The 12,456-nt window shown below is 37.8% G+C and overlaps 1 protein-coding gene across 1 annotated transcript; it reads left to right on the forward strand.

The window, feature by feature from the left end:
• Nucleotides 1–12: 12 nt before the first annotated feature.
• PNN (pinin, desmosome associated protein) lies at nucleotides 13–9,694 on the forward strand. Its single transcript, XM_008639763.2, has 8 exons — nucleotides 13–158; nucleotides 830–898; nucleotides 2,033–2,105; nucleotides 2,189–2,283; nucleotides 4,233–4,314; nucleotides 5,915–6,070; nucleotides 6,153–6,291; nucleotides 7,305–9,694. Exons 1-8 carry the CDS (start codon nucleotides 13–15, stop codon nucleotides 8,588–8,590), a joined length of 2,046 nt encoding a protein of 681 aa, XP_008637985.1. The 3' UTR covers nucleotides 8,591–9,694.
• The last annotated feature ends 2,762 nt before the right edge of the window (nucleotides 9,695–12,456 follow it).

Genomic DNA, 12,456 nt, shown 5'->3' on the forward strand with positions numbered 1-12,456 from the left:
AGGGCCGCGGGCATGTCGGGCCGGGCGGGCAGCAAAGCCCTGGGGGCCGGGCAGGCGCCACTAACAGCGCCTTCCGTCTCTTTCAGGCCCCCTCAAAACAGGCTGTTAGCCCTCACAGGCCCCGGTGGAGGTAGAGGGCGCGGGAGTTTATTGCTAAGGTAAGAAGGCGCAGAACGGGCAGTGAAGTTTCATCCATCCTTCCTCTGGTAGTGGTTCGTGCTATTGCGCTCGGTGTCGTGTTTCTCGTTTGCCTCCCCTGTTCGCTGCGGTGCTGTTTGAATGAGCATCAGAGCTGCCCTACAGGGCTTTGGGGGTTAAATTTAAAGTGCCTTTTCATTCTGAGTTGCAACAAGTTTAAATGGGTGGCTTTCCCCAACCTTCACAGCTGTTAGGCTGAAAATTAAGGGGTACCGTTAAAATGAAGGGAGATACTGTGTGGTGGCTGGGAGCTTGTCTTTGAAATCGGTGAAGATCAGTCTCTTGGTGATTATGAAACGGGTAGGTGCTCCAGGAGGGATTTTAAAATACATGTAGATAAAACCACATCTTGAAAATAACTGCAGATGAGATCATTTGAACATAATGGGATCCTTGTTTCAGTGTAGCTACTGAGTTAAGTAAGTGCAGAAATTCAAGGTGAAATTAGTCGGCTCACAAGCAATATGTTTAAATACTTCACTGCAGTACTAACAGTAAATGGTGATAGAGCTGAGTAAAATTTATGTTTAATCATGACCATAAAGCCAAATTATAGTTCAATTGTGCAGACTTAAGGTGGGCCAGGGACTAACCTACACTTGTTCTAAGACCACAAGCGCTTTCTTTTTAGGCGTGGATTCTCAGATAGTGGAGGAGGACCCCCAGCCAAACAGAGGGATCTTGAAGGTGCATCCAGTAGGTGAGTACGAAAATTGATGCAGCAAACTTGCTTTTCCGAATGAAAATTTGTAACAGTAAACCAGTAACTGCTAATAACTGGTACCTTTCACTGTCTTCTTCGGAGATTTCATACTCAAAACTTGTTGCAAATAATTTGGGAGATAACAAATGACTGTGGTGAAATCTTCTTCATACCTTAGAGTGATATAAAGATGGTAGCAATAATAAAAAGATAATACCAATACAAAGATACTCAGAATTTTCTGTTTTATTTGGTGTACGATCTGCTATATTACATTCTTCTTAGTAGTCACATTTGTTTGCAGTGAACACAAATTGAATTATGATTGAGATCTCCTGTTCAGTAAATGGAATACAGGCAATGTGACAATGGACTTGGGGTTTGAGCTTTCACATCTGGATGTAAATCCATCAGATGTGACTGATAATAGTGAGCTTAAGTGCTGTGGGCACTTAATGTGCAATGGTAGTTCTTGACCAAAGCAAAGCTTGCTTTGGAATTTTTGAATTAGCGGAAAATGAAGCTGGGAAACGGGAAAGTGCTGTGCCACAAAGCTGAAAATGAAGGCTGAAAATAACTTCAACTTAAATTATTTATTGTAGGATTTATTTTATTTAAATTATTTATTTTAAGTTGTTCTTTGTTAAAGCCTTCATTCATCTATGTCTCAAGTGGTAAGCCCTCTGCCTCTCTCCCATAGGTATTCAGTAGGTAACTTAAATAGCATTTCCCGTTTAAGAAATTGTACCAGCCTTTCTGTGTCAATGCATTTAAATCTGTCTAGTGAGCCTTTATACCAGTAGCCATTTTAGAGGTTCTGGAAAAGCGCAAACATTTAAAAGAAGAAATAAATTCCAAATGTATTTTAAAAAGTCAAATAGGTAGTTACACAGATTCTTCTGGTTTTATTACTCTGCAAGTTGTATTAAAATTTAAACTGTTCTGTCTCACTGGTTTTCACCAACAGTAGAGTCTGTCTATAAAATGTTATTTACCAGTTGTTGGAACAGTGGGGAGATTTTTGCTGAAAGTGTTGGTTCTTCTGACTAGATATGCTTGTATTTTTCTCATGCTGGAAGAGATTCTCTCCTAAATACATGTTCTCTCATGACCATTAACTTTGTTCCTCAGGCTGGGTGGAGAACGTCGGACAAGAAGAGAATCACGCCAAGAAAGCGACGCAGAGGATGATGATATTAAAAAGGTAACGTATAGTAGATGGAGCTGTGCAAGATGCAGCCTACCTGCAACATGACGAACAAAGTAGTTTGTTTTTCTTTGTTGTAGCCGGCGTTGCCATCTTCTGTTGTTGCTACCTCCAAAGAGCGAACACGTCGAGACCTTATACAAGACCAAAATATGGATGAGAAAGGAAAACAAAGGTATGCAGAAATCTCTTTTACACTAATGTGATACTTTGGAGTTCTACCATAGGAAGTAGCTTTAGATTTAAAAAGTATTGCACACAGATTGTTGTGTATTAAAGATTATGTTGAAAGTTATCATAATGGTATAAAATTTAATTTAAAAAATACTCTCTCAAAATACTTCACAAGCAGCAACATGTGCATTGTTCTCTTCACATAACTGACAGGGATTCTACCTCTCGGGCCGCCTACAGGAACAGGTTTGCTAGTGCTGTTTTAACATCTTTGGCGTAAGACAGAAATATCTGTAGCTTCATTGGTAGCTTAGTGTCTTGGATTATTACAGCTGTCTTGGCTCATCATTTCTTTTGTTGGTTGAAGGAGGGGTTTGGGTATGGTTCCTCACTCCCTCTGCCTCTTTTTTTAAGCACAATAGTTCCATCGTGTTTCTTTTCTCTTACTACTTTGACTTCATGTTGTGTGTACAGCCTTACCTTCATTTTGCCTGCTGCTTTTTAGATTCCTCCCATGTATATCTCCTTTTTCCTGTACTTTTATTTGTCTCAGGGGTCGCTCATTAAAATTCTAGCTGAAATGCAGCTCTATTGGTAAGAGGTGTTGGAAAATCGAATTTGCAACTGTGTTTGACCTCTTGGACTCCATTCACTTCAGACTGCAAGTCACCTGGTGCAATAATAATTATACCTCAAATAAACAGAAGATTGAGAACTGGAATAAGGAACTATAGAAAGCTTCTCTTATAAGTCCCCACAGATCAACTGGCACAGAAAACTGGCACTTTGCTTGCTTCTTTTAGTTATAACCCCACTTACAGTCTGCTCTTGCTTCCATTCCTAGGTTCTAATTGCTTCCCTCACAAGGAGACTTCCAGAATTCTTAATGAACTTCATAGAGCTTCAGGCACTAAACATTTGTTCCTTCAGGATTGTAGTTTTACTGCTTTTTGGTTCAGTAGTCTCTAGGGAGATGAGAAAACCAGTATTTGTCTCTGTGACCTGTGGTGGAAGGAGGTTCTTTAAGAGGACAACATCCACTGAACTGATTTTGCTCAGTGTCTTCTGGGATGTCATTTGTACACAAGTGCACTTTCAGTGATCTCTGGCTTTCAAAATTTTTTGTGTTCCTGTTTCTAGTATTTAATATACTTTTATCTTTCCATGTGAGGTTTGTGCCACTGTCATAGAGTAGTACTTTGGGAAGACAGTAGCATTTCCTTTCTCTCTTAATCCAGTAAAAGTTCAAGGCTAATAAGAGAGTCTGCCTCTTGTTGTAAAGACTTAATTTGGGATTGAATGAAAAGGAAGAAAAGGTGAAAGTCAAGAAACTAGTTCTTGCTCAGAAGAAGGGAATTTATTGAAGAATTTTACTTACTTTTCTCAAAACAACACCTAATTGGATGAGAGTAGTTCTGGTTTCATCCCACAGTGCAGTGTCCCATTGTTGGGCAACCGTGATAGATAAGCTTTCACTCCCCTGTGGCTCCATTTCTCCTTAATAGTCTAAGCAGATTGTGGAGAGGGAAGTGTATGCTTTTCAGAAAACCCAGTTTGCTGCCTTACTGATAGCTCACACTGTATTTACTTGGCTTTTTTCTTCAGTACTCTCTGCTTTAAGATTTTTTAAAGTATTCCTTAGTGTTACTATTTCCAGATGAGAAATGTGCAGGCTTCCAGTTTTGCCAGTGCTAGCTGTTCCGTGTTATGGATAAGAGCTGTGTCTTACTTGTAAGCAAAATGATATGTCACTGTAAATTATATCCTGGACTGTTGGCACAGTCAGTATGTCTTCTATTGCTAATGGCCTTGGATATTACTGAGCCTTTAAAAATAAGGTGGAATGCTCACTACAACGGTGGAAGGTTTCTCTGATTGTTTATGCAAATAAAAAACTTAGTAGTTGAATTGAATCTCAAATTTCTTTTTGTTGTATTATTTTTTTTCCAGGAATCGACGTATATTTGGCTTGTTGATGGGCACTCTTCAGAAATTTAAACAGGAGTCCACAGTTGCTATTGCTACTGAGAGGGTACTTATTTTAAATTCTATGAGATTGTAAATAATAAAGCAAAATTGTGTGGTTAAGCTGTTTCAAGTAAGAATGAAAATTCCCTACAGTGTAAGTTGTAGATGCAGCAGATTGGTGAGAGTGCATGTAGGTTTTTGTTTATCTCAGTGCAGGGGAATGAGGGTGGGAGGCAAGAAAGGAGTTCTTACAGTGACTTTGTAACATTATTTCTGATCTTTGTAGAAGCAAAAAGGCAATGTTAAACGGAATTTAATCAGGTAACTATTTAAGAGCTCACAGGCTATTTCTGGAAATAATAGTGATGCAGTATTGTTGAAGCAGTGCCTATCCTGGTGTGTTCCAGATGTTTAAATTATAACCAAATATACAGAAATCTATGGTTGGTTATGCTATCTGTCTAAAAATGCCTTTCCCCTTGCAGTACAGATAACCAGAATTTCTGATTTTAATAAATGAGTGTGTGACTGTACTGAAGCAAAGTCTTTGCATAGCTTAGTAGTGATTACTTAAAAAAACTTGTATATGGGATGGTGGTAACTTTATTCCTAGTATACCCTTTTCATTTGTGAAGGCTACGGTATTTGTTTACTGTTGCTCTAAATGGGTTATTTAGTTAATACTAATAACCTTTAGATTAAAAACAGTGTTTGAAAGTTGTAATTTCAGCCTTCCAGTTGAAGCAGATAGAAATATTTAAAGCCTTTCTGTATAGTGTCAACAGAGCTGACTCACAGTGCTGGTATTGATTACTTTCAGATTCAGTATTTGAGTGGTTTAGCCAACTTGTCATGCAGTACATAAGACCAAAGTTCACTTTTGCCTGCTTGCTTTAGAACAAAAAACTATTTATCAGGATGGTCTAGAAACATGGAGTCCCTGGCTAATTTATAGTAGTATATGTTTGCACAAAGAGACTTTGAGGAGTTACTGTCCTTGCAAAATTGTTCTGAGAATCCATATAGAGATTTCCTTCTTCATACATATAAACTTGCTATAAATCAAAGTAGGGGCCTGAGGAGTTTTACGACACAGCCATTTTGTTGTCCTGGCAGTAAATTCTATTTTTTTATTGACAACTGTTGTACAATCTGAGCACATGGCAGCATTCCTGGATTGTAGTAATATATCTAATTAGCAATTAATATACTGGAAGTATTCACAATCTAATTTTTGTTGGTACAAACACCAGTCAGCAGTCCTTCATTTGTTTCTGGAGGAGTTGACTTTTTTCTCTCTCAAGTGAGAAATTTACCTGATTTCCCTAATACCTCAAATATATTTCTTTTATTTTTCTGCCGTTGGGGAAAAAAACTTAACTTGTTAAAGCTTATACTGAAAATTTAAATCCAGACTGGAAGATAGTAAAGCAGACAGAAATTTCACAGGGCCTCATAACTATATAGTTAAACTAACAAAAAATTAGGTGCCAGCAAGCAATGACACTCTTTTCTTCCATTACCTGTAGTTTAGGAGGTATTTCCTAATGTGTTTTTAGGAATGCCTTTAATGGTGTAAATAATTCAAAATTTTTAAGTGGATTGAAGTAGAACACTTTCTCTTGATGTAGAAAAAAATTAAGATGCTACTTCATTTATTTTAGCAAAAGAGACGACAAGAAATTGAACAAAAACTTGAAGTGCAGGCAGAGGAGGAGAGAAAGCAAGTTGAAAACGAGAGGCGAGAACTGTTTGAAGAAAGACGTGCTAAACAGACAGAGCTGCGGTTATTGGAGCAAAAGGTTGAGCTTGCTCAGTTGGTGAGTTTTTGTTTTGTTCTTGATCTTTCTCATGTTTAAACTATTCTTGTGTATCTCAGGGTTATTTTCTTTCATTTCTCAGCAAGAAGAATGGAATGAACATAATGCTAAAATAATTAAATACATAAGAACAAAGACAAAACCTCATTTATTCTACATACCTGGCAGAATGTGTCCTGCTACGCAGAAGCTGATGGAAGAGTCACAGAAAAAGATGAATGGTAAGTGGTCTTTGTGATACAGAGGCCCTTGTTCTTGCCTCCCTTTGTTTGGTGTACAAATTTCTTTTAAGTCGCTGCTTAAATACATGAATTTCATGCTTAGGACGAACTATATTCTTACATGGGTGTTAATCATAAGTGGACGTTACTCTTTCAGTGACTTATTTTTATATTGAATGAGATTTGATTCTCTCACAAGAAGTGAAAAGATATGTATGCATAATTTCAGAGCTATGTGTTTAAAACAGTCCTTTATATTATTTAGTACCCAAATGTATCCAAGTGCAGCAACTTATTTGAAGGGGCAGATTCTGTGAAGACCCAAGGAAATGCAGGTGTTTACAAAGCATTTGAGAAATATTTTCTTAAGCATAGCATTAGAACTTTATGATGATTTTTTTACCTCAATGTGTGTTCATTTCTGTTTCACAGGATGACTATATTTTTCTTTTGGAAAACAATTTAAAATACTCCGATTGATGGTAGTCTTACTGTTCTTTTTTTATTAAACTAAGAATGTATTGGTTTGTTTTTTTTCTTAGGAGCTTTTCTTCATTTTGTGGGGTTGGGGGATAAGAGAAGGTAGCTCACCTGTCTGGATAGCCTACAGTAATTAAGCTTTTTTAATACCTAACCAGCTTTTTGCTTATTTTTACTGTCTTTTGTTTACCTTAGGAAGTATAACCTTAATAGATAAATACCAGGAAATGAAGGTATTACTTTGATATACTGTTGGTTGGTTTGATTTTAATGAAGTCAAAAACTTTTTGTTAGCTTAGATTTAGGGCTTTACTGTTCTAATACTCAGCTGAGCTTACTCTCCCCTTTGCTTTTTCTTATGGTAACTAGCAGTCTTTTTCATTATGCATGAATGGCTTGCTACTTCAGAAAGACTAAGGATGCAGTGTTTATAAGTTGAACAATTGGATAATTTACTAGCTCGTAGTTAAAGGGTAAATAGACTTCAGTGTCTGTAGATTATCTTAACTATTATTTATGCATTTATTCCCTAGCGCTCTTTGAAAGCAGGAGAAATGAATTTGCAGAGCAGATTAACAAAATGGAGGCCAGGCCCAGAAGACAATCTGTGAAGGAAAAAGAACATCAGGAGGTGCAGAATGAAGAAAAGAAGGAAGAACAGAACAAGGAGCAGGAAGAGGGTAAGGTGGATCAGCAGGTGGAAGAGATGGAGACAGGTAATCAGCACAATGATGTAGAAATGGAGGAGGTAGGGGAGGAAAAGGGAAAAATAGGTTCAGGTTCAGGGCATAGTGATGCAGAAAAAGAACAGGAAGAGGATGAACAGAAACATGATGTGGAGATGAAAGTAGAAGAGCCTACTGAGGTGAGGGAGAACGACAAGCAACAGGATGGTCAGCATGAGGAGGTCACAGTTGTAAAAGAAGAAAGTGAAAATGTTCAGCCCGTGGATAATGAGCAAGATGTGGCTGAAATGAATGAGGCAGGTAGTGTAGAACGTATAGAAAATGAAAATGGCAGAGAAATAGAACCAGAAACAGAGTGTGATGTTCAGCCAGAAAAAGTGTGTAATGTTCCTTCTCCCAAGAAGGAGAAAGGTATCAAAATAGAAAATAAAGCTGAACTTGAAGAAACACAGGAGAAAACACCTGAAGCTCAGACAGAATCTGTGGCTGAGGCTCTATCTCAGCCACTATCTGTGCCACTAGCACAGTCACCTCAGTTGTCTCAGTCCACTCAGGATACAGAGCCCCAGGCAGACAAGGATGAAAATGCAGCGCTATCTGTAAAGGTGGTTGAAACCCAGGCAGAGCAGAATCAGACACCAAGTGCAGAAAGCAAGAGTAAGACTAGGAGTAGAAGCAGGGGTAGGGCAGGAAACAAAACTGGTCATAACCGTAGCAGCAGCAGTAGTAGCAGTAGTACTTCAAGCAGTACTACCAGTGCAAGTAGTTCCAGTACTGGCAGCAGTACCAGTCGGAGCAGTTCCACCAGCAGCAGCACTACAAGTGGAAGTACCAGCAGGGACAGTAGCAGCAGTAGCTCTAGCAGTAGTGAAAGTAGAAGTCGAAGCCGAGGAAGAGGACATAACAGAGATAGAAAACGCAGAAGGAGCACAGACAGGAAGCGAAGGGATGCTTCAGGAGTAGACAGAAGTCACAAGTCCTCAAAAGGTGGTAGCAGAGATACCAAAAGCTCAAAGGATAAAAGTTTGAGGTCTGACAGAAAGAGATCTATATCAGAAAGTAGTCGGTCAGGCAAGAGAACTTCACGGAGTGAAAGAGACCGTAAATCAGACAGGAAAGACAAAAGGCGTTAACAGAAGAGACCAAGCTTCCTTAGCCTAATCTTTGCAGCAGAAGATTATTTGAGTGAAAGGATTCCTTGTAAGGAGGAAGAGAAGGCTGCCTTAAGAATTGCATGCTGTAAAAAATCTTTTGGAAAAATGCAGACTGTTTACCAGGCATTCTTGTACTTTTTACATAATTTTGTAAAAGGTTACTTACCAAAATTATGTGAAGTTCCTGAAAATGTAAAAATAAAAGATTAACACTCCTTTGCATCTTTTTTTTAAATATCCTGTACTCATTAAGATCCTCTGTATATTTTAATAGGTAAACCTTTAAAGTAGATGTGATCATTTCTTCTGTATCATACACTTTTTTTTTTGTAGAAATAAATGTGCATTTTAAATAAATTGTTTGAGATGTCCTGTTGACAATTAAATTCCCCTTTTTAGATTATATGTAGGAAGGCAGTATTACGGGAAATATAAAATTTTGCCTTTCCCCTCTATTCCTTGCAAGAATGGGAATTTTAAGACCTAGTAAAGCAAGTAATCTCTCCAGTGCTGGGTAGGAAGGGAAAGTAATTGATTTGAATCTATACTTTTTGTTTTCTTCTGTAACTGCAAGCTCTTAGTCAATTCTGTCTATCTTCCAGTTTTATAAAAATTTCCTATCCATAGGCAGGCAGTGATAAAATGGGAATGTTAACACTGGCCAAGATAGCTCAATCAGTCTGGAAAACCACTCTTACCTGCTTTCTGCAGATGCTTTGGTAGTATTTACATCTATGTTCTAGATATAGTTAATCTGTTCAATGATGATCCTTGTTTTGGTGGCCAGTGGAAGTGGCCAGTGGCTTGCTTCTCAACCAGGATTTTTATTTTAGTTGCAGACTAATCTTTGATCCCTTCATACCACCAGGAATAATTACATTGCAGTGTTGGAGTTACCTGGGACTACCTAATACTAATGTTGTGTGTGTGCAAGAATGCTTTCTGAATGTATTTAATAAAACTTAAGGTGGTATAGTGTTATCTATGAAGGTGAATACTGTTTTTATATAATTTTGTATGGAAAACAGTAACATCTGTTGCTTTGTTCTGTACATGTGCAAATAAATGTGGCTTTGTAGATTACTCTCGATGCCTATGATCTTTTCTATTAACAGGTGTATTACCCTAGTCTTTCTACATTTAAAGTATGAATTGCAATTGCAGGTGGCTGTACCTTACAAGCTCTGTATCCAAAATTATTCTTAAGGGCCTTAATTGTCAATTAACTGAGTATGAAACTATAGTGCTGTAATCCATGCTGTCTTGACAGGAAGAGGATTCTGTTATGTGATATGCCAAATCACAGACCAGGAAATCCTAGAAAGATTTCAGTATGGAAGGACACGTAAGCTTGGTTTAGTGTATGAAATGCCATATACACCCCATTTTTCTGGAACATAGTTGCCAAGTTCTAGCTTGGAGTGTGTCAGTTTTCATCTGAACTCAAGAGTAGTGACAGATTTATGTGTTCTGAAATGCTGAATGTCATGACTTCAAGAAATGTGTCTAGTAGGGGATAGAGTGCAGCACAAATAGACAGTGGGAAACGCAGGCTCCCCCTTTCTCAAGGAGTTCAGGTTCTTAAGTCCATTTGCTACTTCAATATCCTATCTGCCCCTGCCTCTACAACGGAGTAATTTTTATTCTTGTCAGGAGTTTCCAACAATGTTTCCTTCCCTTCAGAGAACATGGTTTAATGTGCCGTCTTTTTTGAAGGACAAACGAAAGTTCAAATGCCTTATTGAAGATGTTAAACAATGTTTTAAAAATAACCTCTAATACTGAATAACTGAGTAAATGTTACTGGTTTACACGTTTTGAGTAATTTCAGGTTTCAAAGTGCCTTTGGAAGCCATTTTAGTTTTATCAATTAAATGTTGAGTAGTTCTAATGTTTCTTATTTTGAGCTTGTGTGATTCACTGCTGCAGTGCATTTACTGCACAGGTTTAAATGGCTGATAGTGGAGTCAGTGTGGAAAGCTTCTGACCACTTTCAGAGCAGCATGTTAACAGGGTTTATGAAAACAACAGGATGGTGGGTCCTGGTAGCTGAACCAGGGACTGGATCGATTACGTTGTTTCAGATTATATTCCCGGCAGCAAGGTATTTTTTACTGTTAAAATACAGGGGCTTTGTTGCTGAATACAAAGCTGGTGATGTAATTGATAGTTTAATGTTTGTTAGAAGCAACTTACTGCCATGGTTAAGCAGTGCCATTAATTGTTAGCATTCCTAGATCTAAGCAGCAGTGTATCTGCTATAAACATCAGTGTGTGATAACTTTGTAAGACTGAGGTTTTCAAAAAGCTAGATATTCCAACCAATATTCCTCTACAGAAATACTGCAAGACAGTAGTGTACTATTAGCACCATAAAGCAGTAGTGTTTTTAGTAATTGTTACATTTTCCTTCAAAATTTCCTCCTCTTATCCTGAAACAGTATCAGACCTGTGGATAGGAATGAGACCATGAAAATAGCTGACAACTTCAAGACTAAATTTGATGGAACAGTTTGTATTTTCTGAGCGTTTAGTGCAGATAGCGTAGGAGTAGGAAATGATTGAAACATTTTCTTTTGTCCCTTCCCCACAATGGTGAGTGGGGATCAAAGGAGGAATGCCTTGTTCTCTTTTCACTCAAGTAAAGTGGACAAAGGAATGATAGTTTTTCCCTTTTTCCGAGAATGAAGTAGAGATGCTTTATGTGACTAGGGAACAATACCATGTATAGTCTATGCCTGTCTTTTGAAGTGTTTCCATCACATGGTCCCTTCTAGCTTTAAGTATAATTTAAGAAAGCAGAAACCTGAACATAATTTTTCTGCAGGCAGTAGGTATTGGAGAACTGAACACCCTCCTCCAGCAAAGTTAATTTCAAAACCAGTAAATTTACAAATAGATTTCTGGGACATCTTTTATTTCTCTGGAAAGTAATGGTCTTGTGGTTAGGTCCCAGATATAAGATTCGGGTTCAGCTGCTGATTTTATAGTAATTACTGTGTTACAACAGGGTAAACATACTCATTTAATGTATGTCCAGGATCTTTAAAATGAGTTTGCCTAGTCAAAGAAGAATTTCTCTGAGACTGTGTATTTGTGATGGGTTCAAATGCTGCAGCAGTGCTGCATTAGTAACATAGAGACATCTGTGTTATGGAGGCTATAGTTTTGCTATTTCAGTCTTGGGGGTTTTTTCTCCTGGTTCAGGCAGTTGTTATTAGGTAAGAGTGTTCTATTATATGGCAAAATGTGAGGTCTACAAAGCTTGTAAATGTATCCTCAAGATGCAAAGTAATAAAAGTCACAACTTCATGATTTTTTAGAAATGCACTGTCGGTTGTCATGTTTGTAACTGTTCTTGTAATAGAGAAGCAATAGTGGCTTTTTCTTGCTACTTGTTATCCTGGTTGAAAAAGCTGGTTTACCTCTGGGTGATGAATGACTGTTCCCTGCTTCGATTTGTCTAACTGGAAGAGGAAATTAGTGTTACTTTTCTTCCTTTGACTTATTTCTTAAAAGATGCTTGTTTTTGACATGCATGACATTTGATTCAGTGTAAAAGCTGATCTGTATTTTCATCCAAACATCCAAAGTCAAGAGAACTGTATTGTTAAAAGTGCTTTTGTCAGGGACTATATTCTTCCACATATTGTGCAATATTCTACACTGTAAAACTCTACGTTCTGTGTGGTGCCCTTTGGTGCTTTCAAAAGAGTATGGCCAAAACTGTTCTGTTCTTGCTATGAAATAGATATGAGGAGAACTTTTACCAATTTCTGATTTGCTTTGATCTTTGTTATTAATGCAGATACTGAATGGTCTAGGAAATGCAACATCTTCACTTC

This window comes from Corvus brachyrhynchos, unplaced genomic scaffold, assembly GCF_000691975.1.
Source record: "Corvus brachyrhynchos isolate BGI_N302 unplaced genomic scaffold, ASM69197v1 scaffold115, whole genome shotgun sequence".
NCBI classification, from domain to species: domain Eukaryota; kingdom Metazoa; phylum Chordata; class Aves; order Passeriformes; family Corvidae; genus Corvus; species Corvus brachyrhynchos.

Excerpts from the sequence above, each read along its gene's own strand:
- PNN (XM_008639763.2), top strand. The coding sequence starts at position 13 with ATGTCGGGCCGGGCGGGCAGCAAAGCCCTGGGGGCCGGGCAGGCGCCA. Across the intron at positions 2,284-4,232 it reads GATGAGAAAGGAAAACAAAG|GAATCGACGTATATTTGGCT; the intron begins GTATGCAGAAAT and ends TTTTTTTTCCAG. Across the intron at positions 6,071-6,152 it reads AGGTTGAGCTTGCTCAGTTG|CAAGAAGAATGGAATGAACA; the intron begins GTGAGTTTTTGT and ends TTCATTTCTCAG.